General features: G+C 37.3%; 1 protein-coding gene across 2 annotated transcripts in view; it reads left to right on the top strand.

Moving 5' to 3' along the window:
- Window positions 1-17187: 17187 nt before the first annotated feature.
- The window catches only part of OTUD7A (OTU deubiquitinase 7A), a gene marked incomplete at both ends in the record, with an annotated part of 55590 nt that continues 46041 nt past the window's right edge, over window positions 17188-26736 (top strand). For both annotated transcript variants that reach the window (XM_082005289.1, XM_082005288.1), the window contains one exon: window positions 17188-17338. In XM_082005289.1, coding sequence (XP_081861415.1) covers window positions 17188-17338 — 151 coding nt within the window. The remainder of the gene's footprint in view (window positions 17339-26736) is intronic.

The raw sequence follows: 26736 nt of genomic DNA, 5'->3' as shown, positions 1-26736 counted from the left end.
TTCCCCCACAGTTTTCAACACAGACATCTGCAGGACATGGCAGAGCCACTAGAATAATAATTTCTCTGATGTTTGTAATTTCTCTTTAAGATGACCTACATACTAATAGTGGCCATTTTTAGCATAAAAACCTTCAGCTGATTTTGTTATTACTTCTTAAATATTACTGCTTCCTTACTATTAGAGAATCTTTTCCTTCATATGTTGCTTGAGCTAAATGAAATCTTTGCAAAGAACCACTGAGCAATGTAACTGTAGGTAAGGCCTTGTTCTGAATGTAGAACTTAAACTGAAGAAGCCTAGTCTTAACAGAAACTAAGCACAAAGCTGGTGTTATAAAAGATAATGCTTTTGTCTTGTCCTAAAACTACTTTAGATTGCATGCACGAAACAAAAATAATGGAAGTGAGTACACCCTTGAGACTGTGCCCTAACAATCATAGTATCCATGGCAATCTTCCAGATCACTTAGTCCATTTAGTTTGCTGTTGTAAATAATTTTTAATGTAGTTTAAATGGTAAATTGTGATTTGCTAAAAAAATGTATGTACTGCAAGCACATACATTAAGTCCTCTTTCAACTGAATAAGTAGGTTGAGTGTTGGATGGAAAGTGTTAATTTTTCTGTCCAGCTGATGCATTGAACAAAACTATAAAAATGTTTCAATCATTGTGTGTTAATATGTAACTGAAAAAAGGAATATACATTGGCTGCTTGATGACTTCCAGGACAGTGATAAACGTTATGTCTCCATAGCAGAAATATCATCATTTGATTTTGAAGCCTGCATAACAGAGTTTTTTAGTTGTTTCCCAGTAGCTAATAGGAGTTTCATAGTGTAGATACTTCCGTTTAACATGGTGTACATTGACATGTTTGAGGCATATTCACACTTGATGGTTATTTCTATCCCTTGCGCTGAAGTATCTTTGAAAGCATTAGAGCTATTAAAAGCTACTTCTGTAAGTTGATGAGGGTTTTACAGTTGATTTTTTAAAGTTCCATAAGGGTGATAAAGATGAGGGTCATAGGCAAATATGGTTTGACTGCTGCATATATTTCCTTTGCAGTGTATGAAATGATTCTTTTATGTTATTCTGAGCTTTAAAATAATCTACTTCTCTATGAGAATATCTGTGATGTGGTACATTCACACATAAGTTCCAGCAAAGAATTGAAGATGTATGATTCTTGCATGAAAATATATCATGGTGAAGGAAAAAACCCCAACTCTACTAATCTTGTGAAGTGCTATATATTAGCTCACAAACATTTTGTGTTACAGTTGAATTGTTAACACACACAGCTGGGTTTTTTTACATAAAGACTGTTATCTACTGAGACTTGGTGATTTCCATATATGTATTCTAGAAATTAATGAGAAATAGTATAATGTTCTGTTTTCATAATTCTCACAAAGTCATAAAAATTGTGGACTGTGTTATATTTCTACCTATTTTAAAAGCATTATTGGGAGGAATGTTTTCCATGATGGAAGGGTTTGGGCAGATACCTGTTAAACCTTGATTTTGATAAGGCTGGGCCTGGTTACAAGTGTATGAGTTCTGTGAATGTAAAACAGTAAAACTGATTGTAAGTGCCTTTTAAAATAATATGAAGCTTATAGTAATTGGGTTATGTATTTGCAAGCCAGCAGGACTTAAGAGATAGGAGTAGTTTATATGCAAAGAGAAATTCTGTTTCTTTTAAAAATAAATAAATCCCGTGAAATAACCTAGTGTTCCTTCTTTTTTCATGTGTTTGTCCCTTTTTTCCGTGAAAGAAAATGTTTATCCTAATTGAGTCTTCTCCTGGGCAACTCTTCACTAGTTTATTGCCTTAGGTTTTGACAGCATATAAGAAAAAAACTTCCGTAGGTGTATTTGATGAATCTTAAGAAAGAGAAGTGTTAGAGGAATTTTTAAGTGTGAATTACCATTTTCATGTAGGATAGCCATAAGGATATTTTTGTACATTCATAATGCTTTTTTTTTCCTTAAGTGTCTGGGTTGTGCCCAGGTAATCTTCTTAATGCAAATTATTGTATATGGTAATTTATCTGCATTGACAGTAGTATCCATTAGGCTCCTAATAATATCAAAGGTCAAGTTGATTTTTGCCAGTCATTATTAGTTAAAAAGCATAGAATAAGTACAATGCTTAATATACTACTACTTCTTTTCCAGATTTCTCAGGGGACAAAGTTTTGCTTATTCATACCTTCTACTGTGGCAAAAATGGATTATTTTCCTCACCAAAAACCAGCAGTGTAACGTCCATCTGACACATGCCTCAAGGAACTCTTATTTAAAGTCTGTTGTAAGTAAGTCAAATTAAAAACTTCTTTAAAGGCAGCTTTAATCAGCTATGTATCTATTTACAGCTCAAGAATAAGCCTTAACAGGAGAACTATTCTTGGCAGTCTGGCTTTTCAGCAGCAGCTGTTTCTTCTTAAATGAAAGCATAGGAGGAAGTAACTTGCTGTAAAGCAGAGGTTGAGGTTGAGCTGCTTCCTGACCACTGCGTGCCAGTGTGTCATACCTGTGTGCTCTGTTCCACTCCCCACATCCCCTGTTAAAGGCTGACTGTGATACCTTGCAAATTAGAAGCTATGGGGTTATGCATGGATAACATGACTGAAAATATTATCTGCTTTGTAAATGAAGATTTAGACTCCTGTTGCTATGACAATTAATTTTAGAATTTGCAATGTAGAAATAGGAAGTTAAAGAACTCAAAATGTAAGAAACAGCAAGCAGTTAAGCTGGTCTTCATTGTGTTGGTTCTTGAGCTGAATGCATTTTGCAGTGCCTATAGGCCCAAGTGTTTCATTTTTAATGCAATGCCAACTTGAAGATTAATGAAACTCCATGTTAAATGTATCCAATAATGGTTATTCAGACATCTTGCTTTTTATGTGCTGAAGCAAATTTTATGCATGCAGAGTAGACGATATATGTTTTTGTGAGAGAAAACTGTATTAAGATTAGAGTTTTGGCCAGCATAACTTCTTTATTGGAAAGGGGGATGACATCTGGAGGACTATGTTCAATATTTGGAAACAACATCTTCTTGCAGCACCAGGAAAAATTTTTAAAAGAAGAAAACGAGGTGGGGGGAAGAAAAAATTCTGAATGAGGAAGAAATCTAGCTTGTTCACATTGCTTCTGTAGAATACATTGTAGTGGAAGAGATGCATGTTACTTAATGAAAATGTGCATTTAATGAGAGGCCTCAGATTAGCATTTGAAACTAATTATTGTGTTTCCAGTACTGTACAGTATAATACTACCTACTTCTTTATCAGTCTCCCAGATAAAAGAATAATTGATACCTGAATTTGATTTAAAATGAAGGTCTTTGTTTTAAGGAAATTCCAATTTTATCAGTAGCATTGTATTTATCTCTTGCACTGCTGCTTTCTGCCAGAATACAATTAACACACTATGAGTGCCCTTGTGAATAAAATAAGGGAAACACTGTAATTGCCTAACATTCATTCTCTTTATCTGTTGTCCTGTGTGAAAGCAAAAACATTACAGCAATGGTGGTGTTTTATCCTGAAAAAATATTGATGAAGGGACGGAGAGGATCCTTACCTGGAAAGGCTCTGTCTCCTGCTTGTCAGTTTATTTCAGTTCTGGACCCTTATTTCTGTGGACCTCTCATTTATCTATGACATTTTTTCCCCGTCTGATAATGTAATCATTCTTGAGTAAGAACAACAGTGTTATGAAAACACTGTGAAGCTCCATGAAAATACAACTGTAAAAATGTTCCAGCAGAACATTCCAGCAGATGAATTAATACTCCTGCATGTGCATCTGACATAGGACTGGTGTTGTACTTTTTGCTAGGCCGCTATCAGTGGTGGAGTGCAGGTAAAGGACCTATTAGCTGTCATCAGTGTTATCAGTGACCGTAGGTGTTTCAGAACATTTTATGGGGACTCGGGTATTTTAAGGTATTGAGCGTCTCTAGCTTTCCATAATGTTTCTTCAGTGGGAGTGTGCCATAGCTCTTAAACACAGTGTGATCTTTTCAACTTTTTTTTTCTACTTTATTTTGTTTTAGCCTCTAATTCTTAAATAAATCACCTCAAAAGATGATTTGGTGGTGTCCTTTATCAATAGTTCTAGATTCAAATAACTCAATAAATAAGGAAATAGTAGACATTTAAAATAAATAGCATTTTTGAAGACTGAAATGTAGCAGTGTTTTTAAAATACTTCCCAGATGGTTTCTGAACTCTGGTGGTATTTCCTAGAACTGAACTTAAAATAGTTGAACAACTCTCTTGGATAATAGCCTCTTCTTCGATGGTTCCCACGGGGGTTTAGTGTGTTGAATGAGGATTCTTCAGCATAGCTTCCCTCATTCTCTATTTTTTCAGTTCTGTGTCTAATGTATCGGTTCAGGGCTTGTCTACACAAGACACTGAGGAAAATTGATGCAAGTCAACTAAACATAGGAATTTAAAGAGGGCAGCTTAAATCCCACCAAGTCTCTGTGTGCACTCTCCCATTCATAATTAAAGTGGCCTCCAGTGAATTTAGTTTAACTCACTTCGAAGGCAAGATGAGCCAAACCAAATTAAGGCCACATTTTATTCCCAGATGAAAGTGTTTGCAAAGGAATTTAATGGACATGGACAAATCCAGTTAAATTAATTTGGGTTAATTTTCCTGAGTTCCATTGTGTAGACAAAACTTTAGTAATAATGCCTGATTGGAGCTTTTATTTTTCTTCTTTCTTGTTCTTCACCTTTTGTTCCTATAACTCTGATATTTTATACTTGAGAAGGTAGATGGCCCACAATTGTAGTAGTCCCTACATGTTGTCTTGTTATCTTACATGTTTTGAGAGTCCACATTTTATAATTAACATGTAAATACCCCACTTTGCCATCAGGTCTAGTGCACGTTACCTTTTGTTAAGTAGTTATTATTTTGGCTGTTTCAACTAATACCTTTTCACTCATGACTCTAACTACATCTGTTGTCAAGCTCTTATCCATCCAGCAACTTTTTAAAGCATTTTTTACAGATTTTGCAGAACTGGGTGATTATTGTTGCAAAGAAGTTGTGACCACATGTCCCTTCTATAATGTAATTACGCAGTGCCCCTTAATGGAGCAATTTGCCATTCTGGTGGTAGAACTCAGTCAAATGCAGCTAATTTGAATCAGGTCAGATTAAAGCTGCTTGTATGACTTATGAGCTGGTCTTCCTAGTTCAGTACAGAGGCTTTAAGGAGCATTTTGGTGAAGTGTACAATAGCTTAACTAGTACAGTTTGTACAGGTAGGTTTCCTGAATAATATTTCGTTTCTTTCATTGGAGTTCTGTGAGCAGCATGGGCTTAGTAGTACAAAACAGATTGAAAAATTTAGGTCCACTTCATCTGTGATAAAATTGCATAATATACATTTAGTTCTATAGGAGACGCTCTTCTGACTGTGAGGTTAAAAACTGGCTTTCATCTTTATATTCTTGGCAGCTAAAACTGGAAGCTACTTGAAGATAAAAGTCTGTTTAGAATAAAACAAGTGTGAGGCTGGTGAAGTAATCTTTAATCTGATTTGAATGGGATGAATAGAAAGTGTAAAAGTAAAATACTTAAGAGGTATACTTTCTTTCAATTGGCCTTTAAAATTCTGTGTTACAGGAGTCTAAGCATAAATATCCACTCTTAACTTCAATTATTAAGTCCACGATGATCTGCGAGATCTGTTCTCTTTGGCTTAAGCAGCTTTATGTGTTGTGTGAAAAAGCTGCCTTGTACGGTGATTTATGGTCAGATTTGAATTTCTGGTGGGCTGGAGTATCCTGCTGGTAGGCAGCATCAGTGCCATGCAAGTTAGGGCAATACTAGACAGATTTTATAGAAGTTGAAGGCCTGGAATCTCTGGGAACAGTGAAATCACTGCAGAGGGAGCTAGGATGTCCTGAGTGAACAAAAGGTGTGGAATATTTCTTTGTAACCAGTTTTGTTGTTTGTCACTCAATCACCTGAGAGCTACTTTTGTTAGGAAACAGAGCAAGCTTCTGTCTGAATGTGTTTATTGGGACACTGCCTCTTTCCAACTGAAGTCATTGTGTCTAGGAAAAAACTGTCTTGATAACTTAAGAATTTTCTGGAAAAACTTGATGTCAGAATTTCTGTCCAGTTGTTTGTGTTTGTTTATTGTCTTGTGCAGGATTGACAAATTAAGGTGAACATTTAAATAAATAAAGAAATAATCCCCAAGTCCTGGAGCTTTCAGTATTTCAGGTGTGATGTGGGTACCTAAATATGCACCTGATAAGTACTATAGGTAGAAATAGGTGAGTCAGGTACCTTACTTACACATAGACGGGTATTGCCATTTTGAAAGCTCTGTAGTATCTGGGATAGCCACATGGGACTAGCAAATATACACAGACCCATACACTTCTGGAGCAATGGCTGAAACCCAGAAGATACTATCTGGTATCTAGAGTAGCACTAGCTACATGCCTTTATGTGCCTGAACTGATTTCAATGTGGTTTATTAGACTGTGCAGTCATGTTTTATCTCTGTTTTCTCCTCTGTGACATAACTTTTCTCTGAACCCCGTGTATTTGTTTTCCTCCTTCCAATTACTGGATCATGGTAAATAAAACTGAGTTGCACATCTGTACACCTTTCTTTTCATACAGCTAGAGATGCTATTGGGTAATTTGCCAGATAATTTCTCCTTTTCAATTTTGAGAGTTGCACAATGTCATACACAGCTGTCATCAGTCAGTCTGGAATTTTAAGACTTCACACAATGTAGAAATTCGAGTGCCTTGGAATTTTTCTGAAATAGAGTTCTTCCTCCTGGTTATTTTTTAGTTGATTAAAAAAAAAAAAAAAAAAGAAGCTTCCAGGAATGAAGTACAGTAGTCATACTAATACTTGTTAAAACCAACCAACCAACAAACCAGAAAAAAACTGTATGCAAAAAATATGCACCTTTCAAGAAAAAACTCTTTTTTTTCTCTCTGGGAAAGGCAGTTATTGCTGAAATTGTCCCTTTCAGAATTCAAAGTTAGCGTGTTTCAGTTTTGACTTAACATAATCACTGTGGTAGATTTGTCCAAGGATATATTTTATAGAAGAAATAAATAAATAAGCATTACTGATTTAGTATATTCACTCTAGTAGTGCATTGGGTGGATAATATATTCATCTGCAAATATCACATGGCTTGTGGCAGTCTAAATACTGGATTCTTACTGACACACGAAACCCCCTTTGAATAACAGCAAATCTCTGTTAAATGTAGTTGTCAAATTGCTGGGACATTTGAGTTCAAAGAAGAAAATAAGCTCTTCTTCCTGCAAGCAGTAAAATTAATTTAATTATAAGTATACAAATGCATCAAGAAGATAAGAACTAAGTGACATGTGAATTTATGAAGGGCCATACAGAGGTTTTCATCCACTGGTATTTAAACAAATACAGATGTTAAAATGCCAAAGTTTATATCTTCAGGATTACAGAAACAAGCAAAGAACAATGAAACAATTGTCAAATGTGAGACTAATTCGAAATAATTAACGTTTTCAGAATCATTTGGAGGTTTTCAAATAAATTAGAGTAAATTCAGTAGAGAGATTATTCAGGTAGCTTCTGTTTAACTCATAACAGTGTCCTGAATAGAATTATTTCCTTTTCATTTGCTGAAAATTTGAAGTACGCTTTTATAATTATTCTTAACTATCCCTTAGCAGTTGTCTGCGTAATTATGCAAACTTTGGGCAAGGGGTTACCTGTAGCTTTTGAAGAGGTTTATAGATTCAAAACAAACAGGTCAAGAATATACTTCATAACTGCATCTGCATTGTGCAGCTGCAGGGAGATTGCCTACCTTGTAATCTGTAAGGCCCTTTAGTTCTATAGATCAACAGACTGTATGAAGAAGCAATATTTTAGTCCATTTATGACATAAACTTACTAGCTGTATAATTTTCACACACACAAAACCACAGAAAAAAACCCCACTAAACAAAAGGCCACCAAAAAAAAAGGCGCCCCAACTTAAAAAAGGGTTGACTTCTGTTCTGTTACAGCAGGGGTTTTGGAAAAATGTCTTTTCCTCCCTACCTTCTGGTTTTCTAATAGGCAAACGTGTAGCGTATATTACAGTATAGATCTTATTGTAAATGTTTATCTTCATATGTAAATATTGAAGATATAATACATTGTATCAATAAAAAAAAAACCCAAAACCCTGATTGCCTAAACAACATAATTAAGTTTATTTGACAGGGTTTTTTCCTCTGTACCATTTGACCTGTTTTTTTAAAACTCAGACTCTGTTGGTAAAACATGTAAGCACTAGCTATAGGAAATCACACATCTTTACTAAGCTGATAATCACCTTTTACCTGGGCAACAAATGCTTTGAACAATTAACTACTCTCACATATACATGGTATTCCTACTAAGCAATCTGAAAAGCTGAGTGACTGCATTTACTACCAGTTCCCTTGAAGCTGATGTTCCCTTCCTAAATGAATCTTCTCTAATGGACTTGATTGTTTAATTAGTTTTTCCCTTAATAGTTTTTATCTGGTATATGAACATTTGGCAAAATGTTATCTAGTGAAAAGTTGGAGCAGCTTTAGAAATGTAATAACCAAATAAAAACTCTGTCTTACTAAAAAAGTCTCTGTGAAACTGTAAGTAATGTAAGTAAATACATTTTGCATGCAGAAAAGAATGAGAAATTGCACCGCCTGAGCTCAAAAAACTTAAATGTTTCGCTAAGAAGAAGTGGTCTTATTTGGTGCATTGGTTCAATTTCATGATACTGTCAAGATTGTAGAATTATGATATTCTCCATCAAATATGGCCAGTCAGAAAGAATTACTTCCGAAGTCTGGAGCTGTGCACAAATAGGGTCTTTCTGCCTTCACAACCAAAAATGCAGGCACGGTGAACATTCAACGCGAGTGGACTGCACTTAAACTATATACATTGCCAAACCAGCTGAGAGGAATCAGTAATATTAATAGGCATTTAGCCTTGTCACGCTGCAGGGAAATTAATAAAAGCCGGGGGGGGGGAACTGGTTTAATGCAGCTGGTGAGTGTATTTCCACTGGCTTCCTAGAGCACCGAGACTTGGGCATATTATTGATGGTGCTTATTTTATCCTTTCTTTGAAAATTATGAAAGATCCAAGTTAACAGTTTAATCATTATGCCTTCCTAAGGGTTTGTCCACTGTGCACTGTTTGTGTGCTGTTTTCTTTCTGTTCCTCATGTCTCTTTTGTCAGATATTTATATTCTGGAGGCATGGGTTTTGTTTTAACATGCTTGCTTTTGCTTCATTAGTTAGACCTATGCATGTCTTTCTGCCTATTTGAAAAAAAAAAAAAATCTTCATATTGTTTAACTGGATTAAGCTATTTCATTTTGAAGAAGTCAGTTTTAGATTCAGATGAAGAATATTTATTTCCAAGTATGGCTCAGTTTTAAGAGAGACGTACTTACAGGAGTAGAAAAGATCAAATATAACTAAGATTGTAATACATTGATTTCAAGTCCTATTAACCCATCTTAACATTTAGAAGCAATCAGTATCTCTTCTATAAATACTTAAAAAATGCTTTTTCTTACAATATACCACAAATTATCACCTTTCATTGCCTCTTTTGTTTGCACTGTATAATTAAGAAATTATTTAGGGACAATTTGTCTAGAAAGTGAGTGAAAACCAAGGTCTTCATTGTGTTTTGAGGGTCAAGATGTTGCCATTTACATTCAGTTCAAAGTGCCATTTGTGTATCATGTGACACATTTGAAAGGAAAACTGCAATATGTATGTGTCTATGCTGTTAACCACAAGAGGAGCGATGCTTATAGGCAGGTGGTATAATATGTTAGAACTCCTCCAAGTGTGTATATTTAAAGCATAAGTTCTGTTAATGCTTTGACTAGACATCCAGGGCTAAGGTGGTGGTTCTGTAGGTGAGGAGAGACTACTCTCGCTCATCTGGTGAGAACAGTAAGACTGGGAGCCATCTGGCTTCTGAGTCACTGGCTACTCCTTTACAATTTATCTTCTTTTCTTGCTTAGTAGTTTTTACTATTCCATCTGGGTGGGTTTTCACAGCTAATAGTAGTTCTCTGGCAAAGATGATATGTTTTTAAAGACTTTTTTTTTTTCTCTTGGGTTTTGGTTTGGTTCAGTCGTTGTCATTCCTCCCCCCAAAAAAGAATTCTAGAGAGCTGAGAAAACAGCTCCCTCTGGGGAAAAAGATAGTGCTAGTTCAAATGCATACAGGGAGGATCCTACCAACTCTGCTCCTTGCTTTCAGAGTGTAGAGTATGCATAGTTCAGGCTTTTTGTACAGGTTTTTCTTCAGGGTGTGGTAGTACAAGTAACAGCCAGAACACCTGCCAGCTGTGACAATTATGACTACAAAATCGGGTAGAGAGATGATGTTTGCTGCATGAAAAAAAGAAAAATAGTTAGTACATGTTTAGTAGGTAGTACTAATAGTAAAATGCTGCTATAGTAGGAAACCTAGTATTTGAGTTTTGGATAGGGTTTTTTGGGGTTCTTCGGGATGTTTTTTGGAGTTTTTTGTTTGTTTGTTTTACAAAAGCTGTTAAGATCTGCAGGTTTGGTAGTACCACATTCAGTTTATGTTTCAGGGACTTTGTGAGGCTTTACCAATACACGAGGAATGAGTTTCCACAGAAGGTTGATTCTCAGGTTGCATGTGTAGCCAAGATTTTAGTTGTCTCTTACAGCATTGGATATGGTTAATTCAGCACTGTTGAAATTTGGAGTTTGCCTGGAAACTGTGCAGGAGTCCAGCTCCAGTCAGCACAATCCTGTAGGTCTTATTTCATTTTTAAGTAATCCAACAGAGTGAACCACTGATACTTCAGGTAATTAATGGTGGGTTTGTTCCATTTTCTTTCTTTTTAGACATTTATTAACATGTTTCATCATTGATTCTTCCCTCTTTTCAGATACATCTGTCAATAGACACTATTAATCTATGTTGTGCTGTTAATTTAGGTCTGATGAATAACAGGAAGAATTAAATAGCAGGGATATTTTTGTGCAGGTGTTCCAAGCACAGTTGCAGGACCCAGAACATGGAGAATTATATAGCATAGTGCACAGGTATAGAGAGAGCGTTTGACCAGAAAACATTTTCCTCACACTGCCATGAACTTGGAAGGTCTGGATTGGGTGTGCTTCCTTGGCACCCAACACAAGGCAGGTGTTTTCTACCTGTACAGCTCTTTATCATTATATAATGGAACCTGGATAGTATTTCATTTTAAATTACTGTTTTTCAGTAAAACAATGGCTAGCCGTATCTCTGGCTCTGTAGCAAGTGAGCTGTTTTCATCAGCTGCCAATGCACAGATATTACCAGTTTTCTATATATAGAGAACTTTCTGCATTACCAGAAAGAACCTCTTTTGTAGAAAAGATCTTCATAGGCAGCTTATATAACCTTTGCTGGGGATGAGTTAAGAATGAAATGAGTCTGTTGACATGGTTACTGTATAGGTTCTGCGGATCATGTAATCAAGAGGCAATTCTGAGGTGATGAGTGATGACATCTCATGAATTGACTTCTTCAGACTAGTATGCAATTCAGTTTTCCAAAGTTATGAGCAGTCTAGCCCCCACACAATAGTGACTGTACTTGAGTGCCCAGCTGGCGCACTTTAAATTAGCAGTCATTACACTACTGAGTCACTTTTGAGTGTTGTCTGAAATTCACTGATGCTTTGCATCCTTCACCTGTGGCAGGTTCGTTTAGCTTGATCTGTATGTTTCCATCCTGCTGGCTAAGATTTATTTCATTCTTTCTCCTAGTCACTAAAGACATTAATTGTATTCAGTTTCTTGTGATCAGTTTGTATGGATGTTAGTGCTGTTTAATACAGTGGATCTACGTATAAGTATATATATAGTTGTTTTTTTTTTTATAAAAGTAGCATTTTGGTCCTGCCTTTGCATTGAAACAGGTTCAGTTGCTACAAGGCTTAGATGCCAAATTTGGCCACAATCCTCTAAGGTAGTTCTCTTCCTGTAGTGTCTGCATTCCTTTTTTAACTAGCCTCCTCAATATTTCCAGCTTTCCTTCTGTTACAACATCTTCATTATGTTACATTTTAGAAGTGTTTCCCTTGTCCAGTTCTGATCCAGATGTGCAGTTTGTGGTCCTTCACTGCACTTGCTCCAGTATGTCCATGTCTTTCTTGTGTTGGGGAGCCAGAGAGGGTCATAACACACCAGATGATCTCACCAGGGATGAACAGAGGGAAAGGATCACCTGCCCTGCTATTCTAATGGGACCCCAACATAATGATACAATTGTATAAATAGTATAAAAGCATAAATGTAGAAGTGGTATAAAACATACAATTGCACAGTGTAGGTTCCAGAAAACTGTGAAGTGGGTAGGATTAGCAACAGTGTAATCTGCTTTGATACTGAAAAACAGGTAATTGTGTAACCATATCCCACACACATCCAATTTGTTGGAGTAAGTTGGGTTTTGCAGGCAGTCCTCATGGATGAGGCTGAGAATCAGCCCCCCTCCTGGGATGGAAGGTAAAAGATGTTTGTGTTCTACCTCGGGTATGTACTTGCAGAAAGAGGCAATTTCTAAGAAAGCAAAGGCATGCAATTTTTAAGGTTAAATATAATCAGTTAATTGCACATGGAGTAGGAAAGGACTGTGTTTAATTTGGGGAATGGTGAAATCAACTGGTTTCTAATTTCCTTCACAGTTTACTTCTCTGTAGCTGTGGTACAAGCAAGAGCCAACCAATATCATCTGCTACCATTAGGAAATCTCTATGCTAGTCCTTACCCTTGGCACGTGGTAAAGTTGCAACTGAGCCTGTGAGAAGGAATTAACGGGGAAAATCTAATTCATGTTCAAAGGTAAACTTTGACCAATGATGAATAACAACCATGAAAGTAAGCTTTTCCTTATGTTGTGTATCATTTAACTTCATCGTGTTTTCTTTGCTTTGCGCTATTTTTGCAGCGGTGCAGGCAGGGTAGAAGTACGGAGATATCTTTAACATGACTGGGTTTTGAATGCCAGCTGTTGGTGCTTGTCTAGCACCAACTACTCTTGGAAGTGCCTGCTTTAATTTTTACTTGATATTCATAGAGGACACTGCATAGAAGGATGGGTTTCACTGTTTCAGGAATAAAAAAGTAGGTACAAAATGCAGTAGGGCAGATGTATTTTTGTTAGCTGTGGATTTGGCAGGAAAGCCTCCCATGCCAGACATGGTGTCACTTTTCACTCGAGGCAAAACGCGATCTGCATCCTAACAATCCCTAGGTGATTGTGCCCCCAAGAGAGCACCCTGCTAAGATTGCCCCCACAGACTGTTTAAAAACGCAGTAAAAACTGTACGGTAGCTACAGTATTGGTCAATCAATAAATGACCATGCAACAAAATAAAACAAAATAATAAATAAAACTTATAAATTACAGTAAAATCAGCCCCTTATTTCTCCTCTTCCTTTTAAAATCAACCTTCTAATTTCCTGTGAAGTAGGACTGGTTTTAGAGAGGTGCCACCAGCTTGGCTGCTGGGCTCAGCTGTGCCCTGCAGAGGGTTGTTGCAGAGCCAGCCGGAACCAGCTGGAACCGGCCGAGTCCGGCACAGAGCAGCCCCGACCTCTCTCACAGACGCCACTCCTGGCAGACCCTGCTACGAGAACCTGGCCACTGACACACAGGGCAGTGACGTATTGGTGTGATGCTGTTATCTCACAGTAAGCTGCTGTCACTTTGCTCCGGGACAGGCACATCCTTCCAGGAAGGAAACCTGACATCCTCCACTTGTGTGAAAAAAATGTTGGGGCTTTTCTCTTACGGTTAAGCTGGTATTACACAGTAACTACTTTAGAAAGCTGTGGATAGATGGCTGGGTTGGGTGGGGTTTTTGGGGGGGTCATGGGGAATTAGATATAAAAACAGTAAAGACCTTTGTGTACCCTGGTTGCATTAACTAGTACTCTAGTTGCATCTCTCAGAAGAACAACAGGGGTGGTATTCTGCCAGACCCTTCCTTTCTGCCTCTCCCAGCTGGGCCTCAAGTGTTTATACCGTATATGTGTTGCAGGTGTATCTCATATGGTCTGTGGAGGTGGCTTCTCCTCTGAAAATTCAGCTGTAGAAATATTACAATAGAAGAAGCTAGAAATATACCCGATACCCTGGATCCTCTGTACTCTTGGCTCCAAAACCCTAGAGGCTGACCTTGAGTACCTCTGAGTGCTTTCTACCACAGGCTCCAGTTGAGTCCAAGGGCTCAGCTGGCCCAAGGGCTACCACCCATACTGTCTCCTGTTTGATCTGTTCAAAGGCTTGTCAGTTCTTAGGACCCCAGTTGCAATAGTTCTTCTTTCATGTCACTTGATACAGAGGACTCGCAATCTGACTGTAACCTGGAATATCCATTCTGCAGAAAACCACAATGCCTAGGAAAGCTTGTGTTACTTGTTTGATAACTGGTAGTAACATGGCTGTCATATTATTGATCACATCCACTGGAATATGACATCCATCTTGCCATTTTTTTCTCAAAGCTGGATCTCTTGTGCAGGTACTTTGACCTTGCTTTGATTTAGGGCAAAACCATCTTTCAGAAGCATTAGGATTAGGATTATTCTTTTCCTTTTCTCAAACAATTCTTTCGCAGTGTTGCCCCATACAATGATGATGTCAATGCACTGTGGGTGTTTGGGGGCTTTATCCTTTTCCTGCACGATCTGTATCTATCCATGGAAATGGTAGTGCTGTGCTTCCATTCCTGGGACAGTCAGTTCCAGGTGTAATGGACACCCCTCCGTGTGAAAGGAAGCTGTGGCCTGCAGTCTGCTGCCAAGGAAATAAAGAAAAACACATAGGTAGTGTCAGTTGTAGCATACCACTTGATGACTGCCTCTGACTCTAGTTCATATTGGGGTTCTAGCATGGCTGGTACAGCAGTACACAATGGTGGCATGACTGTTCAGGCTGCAGTAGTCCACTGTTATCCTCTATCCACCATCAGACTTTCATACTGGCCATATGGGACTGTTACAGGGTGAGTGAGTCTTGCTGATCCCTCCCCTGTCTCTCTCGTCAATTAATCAGCTCATGTATGGGAACCAGGAATTCTTGGTGCAATATTGTTGACTGTGTACCTTCATGGTAGCAGTCAACACCTGCTGTTCTTCAGTGCACACCCCACAACAGAAGGATCCTCTGAGAGGCTGGACAAGGTAGGCAGCACAAGGAAGACATCGGTCCACAGGTTTGGGGAGGAAGAGAGATTCTCTTTGAACTGCCACAGCTGGCAGGCCAGTCTGTCCACCTTGATACCTGTCCAGTCCATTATCACCAGGGTGCCAGCATGTGGTGTTGGTGTGTTCCATACAAACTTCCGCCATATGGACCACATGCACTGCATTTTGTCCAGATCTTTGGAGGACTGCTTGTTGTCCAGGTTGCTATAAATCATCTCCACCACTACTAATTCCCTCAGATACTGGATGCCTTCCTCAGTGGTGGTCCACTTGCCTTAGTAGAGTGCACACCTTCCTTGAGGGAATACCTTGCCTTCACACTGAATAGGAACTGCCTCCAGAGGCTGTGGATTGTTGCCCCTTTTCCAATCCCTTTGCCCATTTCCTGGTCCTTAGCAAGGGATCCCAGCTGTTGGGCTTCCTTACCCTCTAATTTCTGTCTATGTATCTTAGTATCCCAGTGGCAGAGAAACCAGGTGATAATTTGCTCACCCTGGCTGACAGATCTTTCTGTATAATGTCAGCATTCTGGTTACACAGGTATGTCTGAGAAACTGAAGGGCCATTGCAACAAGGCAGGAAGCCTCTACCCTAGAGGAGAAGGAGGAAGTACGATTCTCAATTCCCTTGCAAAGTTGCTCCTGGGGAAGAGGAGAAAGTTGTAATTGTTAATCAACTCCATGAGATGATTCCCAGAATATTGGGATGGCAGTAATACATGGGCCAAAAACTAGATTAGACTCAAGGCTAGTGCTGTTATCATAGCGCTCTCAGGCAAAGAAAAACAAAGGGATAAACAACACAGCAAACAGCAAAAGCTGAACAAATCCTTGAGTTTGATGTACAAAGCCCTGGAGTTTGCTGACCCCAGCCAGCAACTAAGCACCTACCAGCTGCTTACTCACTCTCCTCACCCCCCAGTGGAATGGGAGAGAGAATCGGAATAGCAAAAGCAAGGAAAAAAAAAAAAGTCGTGGATCAAGATAAAGACACTTTAATGAAAATGAAGGAAAGGAGGGGGGGAAAAAGCAAGTGATGCAGACAGTCACTCACCACCTCTCACAAGCAGACTGATGCCCAGCCAATCTCTGAGCAATGGCTACTTTGTTAAGATTCTACTCCAGTTTTACTGCTGAGCATGATGTTATATGGTCTGGAATATCCTTTCAGTCAGCTGGGGTCCGCTGCCCTGGCTGTCCCCGCTCCCAGACTCTTGTCCACCCCCAGCCTACTCACTGTGGGGGCAGAGTAGGAAACAGGGAAGGCTTTGTGGCTGTGTAAGCACTGCTTAGCAATGACTGACATACTGATGTGTTATCAGTGCTGGTTTATCCACAATTCTAGAAAATAAATGAAGAAAATTTAACTCCACCCCAGCCAGACCCAGTACAGTGGAGAATCTATAAACTATGAAGTGGTATCGGCAATCAAATAAAAGAACAAATACTAAGCTCTGTTGTGTATATGTTATCATTAGTAAGTAAGGCAAAAGAGCTCTAGGCTAGCCAAACATTTAAACACATTCTAACCTTCAGTGTATGAGCAGTGACAATGGTACGATGATTGTGCCTTGAATGAACAGTGTCTGTATTTAGCTGGATCAGAGTCTTGAAGTTGCAGAATTATTGACAAGCTGCACATTAAAAAAATCAATAAAAATATGAAACGTAAAGAAGAGGAAAACCTTCCAGTGTGTGTGATCAAGAGCTTCTGGGCTAAGGCAGAGATGGGTGAAAAATGCTGTTTATTTTAATAGGCTGTAACTTCAATGTTTTAGCATTTTTAATAGTCTTGTTTGGGGAAGAAAAGAGAGACATGTTTTACATCACTTTGGAGTATATTCTAAAATCCTGTTTCTTTTTCTTTTTGGCAGATGGATGCCTTCTAGCCAACCAGCAAGTCCTACTGCTGCTGCATGTCTGGCAGCATCCCTGAATGATCACATGACTCTTGATATGGATGCAGTCCTGTCAGACTTTGTTCGGTCCACAGGGGCAGAGCCAGGTCTGGCAAGAGACTTACTGGAAGGTAAGGTTTCAGAACACAAGTATTTCTTATGTTCACTGCTTGCTTAAAGCAAGAACCAGTGATAAAAAGAGAACTCTGGTCTATGGAAACAGACATTTCTTAGTCTTTTGACTAGTAAGTCAACTCTTGTAATAAGCTGACCATAGATAGACCTATGGTATGTGTTTTCAGCAAAAGCCTTAAAAAATTCTTAACATTAGATTGCCATATTTTAGGTTATTAGTGGTCATGCTTAAAAGTATATGTGTCAGGGAGAGAGGGGAGGGGGCTTTAGCTGAATTTTGTCATTTTGAGCTGCCTGAAAGTAGTTCTAAGTGTTTCAGCTCAATATGCAAAGCAGCTAAGTTTAGTCTGAAATGGATTTACAGATAGACATAATGCTATTTATGACATTTATGATATTTATTTATAATAAAAATTATTATTTATATGACATAAAATCACTATTTACAGATAGTGATAGAGAAACCAGAGATATTTTGGGGGCCTGGTGATTAATATGCATACCTGAACTTCATGGTATGGGAGTCAAATGGCTAGGTTGAAAAACATCTAAGAAGCCATATCAGAAAAATAAATGGGTCTTTTTATTTATTTTATTGTAGGTTTTTTAAGTTTATAAACTTAAAAGTGGAAAGACACCTCTGATACTTGAAGACATTCTGTAATAGTTGGTTTTGTTCATTTTGTCTGATGTGGGCTAACAGTTGTGAAGATGGGAAGTTAGAAATGAGTAGGTGATATTTATGTAATTTGCGAAGTGGTTCTGTGGGCTTGATACCTGGACACTGGACTTTTTCCCGGAATTTTTTTTTTTTTAATCTTAATACGCTTAAAGAAATTGTGTGTTAAATCAAAGTAACTACTGAACAGACACAGCAGACTTAAAAGTATATATCGGGGTATATATATCCTTTTTGCAAGAGCAATTTCACTTTATTGTATGTATGCTGAAATTTTAAAATTTCTCTGTAAGTTCTTTTTTTCTCTGGGTTTTTCAGTTATAAGGAATGATATATTATGAACACAGAGGTGTACACGATTTTGCATCATTTCCCAAGTCATCTGTGTTACATGTAATAAAACCTTAGAATACCCAGCTATGAATATCATCATTGCCTTGATATATTTGAGACTTTTTTGTCTGACCGATTTGATCAACCTGTCATTCTAGCCTAGAGTCCATCTTGGTCTGGTCTTCTTGAAAAAGAATACGAGAAGGTTTTTCTCAGCGATATCAGGACAGATTGTCAACTATTGTGCTGATAGAGCATTGCCAAAATTTGAAAATAGAGTTCCTACATATCAGAGGTGGTTCAGAAGAGTTAATTCTCTTGTTTTCCTTGCAATATGCTTTCCTTTCTATAAAGGATAATGCTTCCAAATAAATATAGAATAGTATTTTTCTGTGTTGTACTTCTCATTTCTGTAGATGAATAAATTCACACCATGCATATTAAAAAGGAAAGAAGCAATAAGCAATTTAATTATTCTGAACAGGCTAATAGACATGTATTTAGCCCAGATTGCTTCCTCCTATGCAGGAATTTATTACAGTAAAAGGGACTGTTGCTAGTTCTGGACAAGGTGTGTTCACAGGAACATTTCAGTAGTTGTGGCTGCATTTGGTGTAACGCTTCTAATGTTGGCCTTGTGCTGGGGGATGGTAATTGATCCAGTGGTTTCTCATTTCTTAACAAAGACACAGAAGGGACTGCCAACCTTACACCATTATGACTGTCTTTCATAGTTGCCACAGTGTGTAGATGCTCTGGGCTCTATGGGCAGCACTGAAATCTATGAAGTAACTTCTTAAAAATAAACAATATTCAGAAAAGCAATGCCCCCCACCATGGTGCACAAGGCTATAGCAAATGTATCACACCTGGTCTTAGAATGATGATATCTGTATAATATTTTCAAGTCAAAATTTTAAAACAGGTGTGCACAGATATTTTTGCGGAATTTCAAGATTTGGTTGTAGTTTGTAGCCCCAAAATGACTGTTATAGTGAACTTTGACCCCAAAAAAGCTTGCTTGTGTAGACTCTCATTTCCATGTAATCACAAGGTTTGGTCAGTTCTTCTAGGGTCCCATAGCCCTTCTCTCTTTCCGATCTTCTCACAGATTCTGTTTTTATAACTTGCACTGAGTGTTCGTATCATCCTTCTTTGGAGTGTACACATCTCATTCAGAGCCATTTCTAATACTGTTTCCTTTGTTCACCTTTTGGGGGTAATTTCTAGAATTTCACTATCCTGTAGACAATCAAGGCAACCAGTTTCTGCTTCCTTATCCAATTATTTTAATATATTAATTGTTTTGCTTTGTCCTGGATGCATCAGGACAGTATTGTGCACAGTATGTGTTGTTCTCCCCGGCAGCAAATGGGCAAGTTAAATACATACTGACTGTTGCACAAATAGCTAAAAAAAAAAAAAAAATCTATACATTGCATATAGATTTTCTAAATTGCCAGAAGCTGTCCTAAATATTTCCTCTGTTGATGTTTCTATACTCTGCCTGTCCTGCTAGTAAAATCCCTGCCATTTTTTCCTGTTGAACTTTGTATTGAGCACAGCTAGTTGTCTCACTAAAACATTCTGCTTGTTGTGCTTCACACAGATCTTCCAGAAAGTGTCCATTCTTGATTTGAAATTAAGATATAAAGCAATTTTTAAAAAATAATAAATATATAGACACACATATATTGGTTCTTATTTTTTGAGTCTGGTTCTTTTTGCCAGCTCTTAGTATCCTAAAATAAATAATACTATAAACCAGTTGTTTTTCTATCTAATTTTGATAAGCTGAATATGTTGAGCTCCAAGCCTCACTTTCTGTCTCTATATTTTCTCTGTCCTTCAAAAAAATGTATACAGAAATGCTTTGGCTATTTTGGTATATACCTTTCTAGTGCAAAGGTTGCCTTTTTGCAATTACATTGCATATACTGCTGTTTGTACCTTTGGTCAGGTTTGCTTTAGTATTGCACAGGGAGCTTGTGGTCAAGTCTGTGCTCAGTTTAACATTTCAAATTTACCAATTCTAGAATTCTGTGTAGTTGCTTAACTGTTAAGGAGTTCAGGTTTCACAGACTTAAAATATTAAAGGCATTATTTCAGTGGTGTAAGAACTTTGTCATGCATATCTGAAAATGGATGTGAATGTAGACTTTAAAAGCTGCACCAAAATTGAAAATGGGTTTGTTTTTCTTGGTTCTGCCAAAGAAATTAATCTTGTTTTCACGACATTGCTATGTCTACATTTAGAAAAGCCTTATATCTGTCTAATCAGGTATTCATTGGTGGATAAAATTGCATTAGAAATTGCCTAGTTTGTCTTTGTCCAACGCACAATTTATGTTTCATTCCTACTTTTCAAATACTACTTACTCAGTCTGAAAGGCCGGTTGTAGGTTACTTGCTATTTGCTATTTATGTGATACAGCTATGGGAACTTACATGTACAGACTTGGAGAAAGTACGAGGAAAGGTACGTGGAGGCAGAAGGGGCTTAGCACTTAACAGCACTTAGGCCTACACTTTAGTAAGTCATTTGTCTTACAGTTTGAGTTTTCTTGAGGTTTTCTTGCAGATTGTGTAGAATGTTCCTTCCATTATAGTTTATTCTGATAATATGGTAGATTTATAAACAGCCCATTTATACTGTTAAAGAAAAATTTTGAAACTTGAGATTACAATCTAATATGTTATAGAGCTATGTGTAATGATTGATTCAGTGATATTTTCCATTAAATTGTATATACTTATTTCAAAACTAAGGCCTTTTGCTAGTTGTTCAATATAACAGTGGCAATATTTATGGCTGGATGTATTTTGTAAATGTTCACCATTTTGCTTCTGAACATCCCAGTAACTGCATGCCCACTTCTAGGATGAGAGCCCGAGGTAGCTGAGATCATGAGAAAAATCCTTTTGTGGCGATTTCATACAGCTAACCCAAACAGCATCTTATCTCTCTCATTTCAGGAGGCTCTCATCTACCCTTCTCTATATGAGCATAAATTTTTTTCTTGTGGCCACAGTGTGCCTGCATGCCTGAGCAATAGCTGAGTGAGCTATTTCTGGGCTGAATTCTCCAGATGATCTGTCTCCACATCAGAACCTGTCTTCCATCAGATGCCGCAGTACTCTCTGCTCTGTTAGTTGCTGGCAGTGTCTTGTGCATAGAACACTTCATGCTTGGTTTTGGTTGCTTCTTCTGCTTCTTGATACCTTTCTGTACTTTTTATACTGAAGGGCTTTTTCTTCCTCAACACTCCTTGCTTTCTTTGTCTGAATGCAGTCCTGGACCACCCAGACTACTTCCATCATTTCAGTTGAAGGAACAGCTTTCTACCAGCCTGACAAAATTCTTGGCTACTATTACTAGTATTAATAGTACTACTATTAACGATTCTTAGCTGAATTATTAAAACGAGAAGCACAGTTCTTTCAGCTTGGTTATGATTACAAGACTTCGCAATGTTCATCCTTGTTGTTTAGGACTCCAGGGAGGACACTTAGTTGATAGCTATTTACACCTTTGTCTCTAATTTTGCAGAGACTTTAAAGTAAACACCCAGCAGGAATTACCTTTTGAGAGCCTGCACATCTACAGATAGGTGTCCTCAAATTCATGGCATTTCCTAGACATCATAAATCCTGATGTTTTTATGTTAATAATTAGAAGTCAACCAAAGAATGATGAGTATGTCCCTGTGCAAAGAAAAGGACACCACAAGCTATTTGCTGACTGTACCACATAATAAATAAAATCATGGGTTGGGGAGAATATACGAGCACCACATATGTCAGCAAATTATAGAGTGGAGAGAGTGACTGTGACAGTTGCTTGGCTTTCCACGTAGCATTTGACTCGGAGGGCGTGGAAACTGGATCTGACATTACACAGTGTGATGGTTCAGGAATCAGATATGCTTGAAGCAGATCACTTTGTATCAAAAAACATCTGCTACAGACCTGCAGACCTGAGGTCTTGTCTCTGTGCACTTTCATTCAGGAGGAAGGAAGACTGTAGAAGTTTGTCTGTTTCCCCCCAGAAATGCCCACACAACAGATGATTAATTCAATCAACCTGCCTGAAAACAAGAGCATTCCCATCACTGTAAATCTTACTCTAACAACCTTTCACATAATTCCTTGAGACAAAGACTTCATTTTGAACTATGTGTATAGTTCAAAATAGCATAGTGTAAACCTCTATAGCTTTTCCGAAGCTTAAAAACACTTTTAAAAATTGCATTCAAATCTCACATTGAATCTTGTGCACCAGGACAGGATTATTGCCAATTTCTTTCCCCTGTACATTCTGCCAAAATATATTACCCCCTATTTTTAAACTTAAGATTGTTGGTATTATTATCCTGTCTTTCATGAGGAACTTAGATGCAAGGAATTAGATGGTTGAAAGACAATCAGATACGTTAAAAAAAGGACACAGTACATTTTGTATTATTGTAAAAGATTTTTTCCATTAAATGGAAGCGTTCTGTGTTTTCATTAGATTAGCCTCATTTTTTAAAATAGGAACTCCTGAAAAGCAGAATATTCTGTTAGAGTCCACTTGTATGGTTACGGTTGTAGCAAAACTCCACATCAGACTGAGGTTGTCTGTTCTACTCAATCTTCACTACGTGGGAGATCCACTTCTGATGCTGTTTGATTATACAGGTCACTAGTACCACTGAGGTCTTTCTGCCTTTGATATTAATTTTCTTTTCCCTCCATTTTATTTTTAGTGATTAATTGTTTAGCTCTTAATTGCTGAAAATACATACTCAGCTTTTAATCTCATTCATAGATATGTACCTCATGCACCGATATGTATCAGTGAAAATAATTCTGCTTAAGTGCTAGTAGTTGCATTCTTTGAAAATAGTTGTGTTCAATATTGACTTTAATAGCCATTTTCTCTTGATGTGTCTAGTGCAGCACAGGAATAATTTATGGGGCAATTTACTGTGGATGTATGAAAGGATTAAAAAAAAAGTAAGATTAAAAAGTATGTGAAAAACTTTTATCATACTTTCAATTTTCCTCCTTGACTCCAGTTAAAAAGAACAGATTCTCTGATGACCTTTTTCCTATTCACTAATACATGTTCTTTCAAGTTTACTCACTTTTCCTAATAAGCTGCTTATGGATAAAGGTGCTATTTCCAATATATTTTTAAACTGCTCCTTTACTGAGAAAGTCAGCATCTCAGCATTTGCGGGTCTTTACTTCTGTTTTTCTTTAAGTAAAATTAGTTCCAATTTCTTTGAATTGTTGTATTATAAATTATCAAACATCAAAAGAAGCTCAAAAAACCTCAGTAGATTTTCATTCCACAAATTAATTGCATCCACATAGTGAAGTCCAAGGGAGGTAGGTACCTATTGTTTTGGCCATGATTACAAATTCTTGAGAAATCACTGGCTGGGACAGTAGTTTATCAGTCCCCTTGTGGAAATAAAGACAGCATAAACCTCTGCAATTCTCCTGGAAAACCTGAAACTGTTGCTTCGTTTTCTCTTTGTGGCCTGACCTCCTGAGTGCTGCATATGCCACTTATATTTTTTTTTTTTGTAACTTCAGTTTTATGCTATGCATTCAGTAAATGTTTTTCCTGATATTAGGTCTGATTGTTCTAGGAAGTATTTGTCATTATTCTCTTACTTGCTGATGTCAGTGCCTCAATTTTCAAGAAGCTGAACAGATCATAAATTTCCAAATTTAAAGCACTGAAAGGAAGTGAGTCTAAAATGAGCCCATTTCCAAACTTTTTTAGATAATTCAATTTTTCACGTTAAAACTAGCCTATCAATTGCTGTGCAAAGAACTGAAAGAAATGTAACATGGATGTTATCATCAAAAATTATATACTAAACCCTAACCCCTTTTCCCCCACCTGTAATAGAAAAACTGGAGATTTTTCAGACATGAGAACTAGGTGAACGTAGTAGAAGGTAGGGAGAGCTGAATAGAAGGTTTAGTGTTGCTTTTTGCCTTCCTTTTAGTTTGATGGAATGAAAATGTGCTACGTTAGGGCCATCTAGATGCTCCAAGATTTCCATTAATTACTCAGAGATTTGGATTTCAGCCCTCACTTAATTTTGAGGATAACAGGAAAAAACAAGCAAACACACAAAAAAAATTTAACTTTACTTAAAACCAGGCTAAAATAAAAGCCCATGCTCAAGTGGTTAATGTTGACAGAGCAATTTAACTATAAATGTGACCCAGGTGAAAGAAACCTCAGCAAAATAGTTTGAAAGCAGCCCATGCTGCTTTTTAGGCATGTGTATCACTGCTTTGTACAGGATTAAATTAGGATATGTATTAGATTAGTGTCACAGGAAAACATGAAACCAGCTGCAAGACTGTCAAGATGTCATCTTTGTATATGCATGTTTGTTAATGGCAGCCAGACCCAAAGGCACCTTGAAGTCAGTGGAAAGACTTATTTTCCTCACTAAGCTTTGGTAGAATTTTTAAGCATAAGCAGATAGGTCTGCATGGTAGATAGGTCTGATTTCTCTTCAGCTGTGTTTGATCTCCAACTTCCACAATATCCAGGAATGAGAAGGGCATATCCCTGTTCCTTCTGGATAATCTAGGCTGACACCTTGAATCTCCCATGCATAGAAGAGCAGTAATGCTTGAGTTGTTAAGTATAACCTACTTAAAATGTGGCCTAAGGCAGAAAGAAAACAATGAAAGAAAATAGTTTAATCTTTAAAACAAGTTATGCTGTATTTGGTTTACAGTACCAGGGCTGTAGGTGTGGATGAACTTCGAGATTACTAATAAATCAGTTAGAAAACAGCTTAGTTTTCAGGAAGCAGCATGTGTGCCGGCAATGACCACCTGAATATAGGGGGAAGGCAGAAGATAAAATACTTTAAAATGCCAACAGTATAGATAACCATCAGGAACTGGAGGGTTTGTGAAATTGACCGTCAGTAACAATAATAATAATATAAAAATTCATGAAGACGTTAAAAATAATCCAAACTGCATCAAACCAATGAAATTTAACTGAAAAACTGCCCTTTTACTTCTATAAATGGTTACATTTATTTATATAAATTATGTGGTATTTCACCATTATATAAAAGTAATTGTTGTCTATTTCCAGCTTTATATAGCGCTTAATTGAGGTATACGCAGTTCACCGTTATTTCAGAAATCAGGAGATTGACTTTCCAGTCATGAAATGTATGTGGTAAAGGAGACTGACCCCATGGAAGATGACAGAGATGCAGTAGATAGATGTCTTCTCAACCAATAGTGTACATAAGCAGAATTCAAAGAAAACTATGTAATTAATAGAGAGAGAAAGAGAAATTTACAGTACTGTCATGTGATTGAGTGTACAAAACTAACTCCCTCAAAATAGTCTCTTACTGTCCTCTCCCTCAGACAGTTCCTTTTTTAGTTCTCTTGTGGAAGGCTTGGCAAAGGGAAGAGGAAGTTGGGCTGCTACCAATGTCTCGTTACAGAGAGATGAAAATTGTCATTTTCAGCTGTCTGTTCAGCTTTGAGGGACTTTGCATTCTAAAAGAAAATGAAGCGAACGTTAACGAAATGTCCTTGTTACATCATTTTCCTTTGAGAACATGGACCAAAATCAAATTGTTTTTATAAACAGGGAGAGTTCTTTTTCCTGTGGAAACTTTGCATTAGCTTTAGTAATAGTGGGGTTGTAATTTTTTTCCAATTTGCTAGTAAAAAATGCAAATGATTTAAAATATTTAAGGAATGGTGGCAAAAACCTTGAAAGTTACATTGCTGGTACTGGTTCTTCAGGAGTCTCTTTTTTTAAAAAATTTTTTTAAAATAGTATTGCATTCAAGTGTGAATTAAATTAACAATGAATATGGCATTAAATGTAAAGTAGATGAGCAGATATTGTACCTGATTAGAATGGTTAAAAATTCTAAAAGGTGTGTCCATTTTTGGTGAGATGGCAATAAAACTAAAATACCTTTTTTTACTTTCTTGTATCTGTCACGTTGAAAAATGATGTGCTTTCTTAATTTCAGCTTTGTTTCCTGTTCAGTTTTGTAGTCTTTTTGTGCTTCTATAGACCTCATTTTTATTTTCTGAAATACATAATTCTGTAATCTTGTTCAAGTTGTTTTCTCTCTGAGCTGTGTAGCATTTGGCGTCATTTTTCCTTTATTGTTTTGTGAAAGTTTCACATTAATTCTTACCAGATATTTTTATTGCTTTTGCTTCTTAGATATATGCACCAGCAGTTCACAAACTGTAAATACAGGCTGCACTGTAATTTGTTTGATTCTTTCTAACCCTACCCTTCTGCATCCTTTTTGTTATATGTTTTTGGTCCTGTTTAGCTTTAGGCAGAATTTCCTGCCCCCTTTAAAA

The sequence above is a fragment of the Phaethon aethereus genome (assembly GCF_964289735.1).
Source record: "Phaethon aethereus genome assembly, chromosome: 12".
Taxonomy (NCBI): Eukaryota; Metazoa; Chordata; class Aves; order Phaethontiformes; family Phaethontidae; genus Phaethon; species Phaethon aethereus.
Note: the sequence above shows the minus strand (reverse complement) of the source record. Positions and strands in the feature narration are given on the sequence as shown.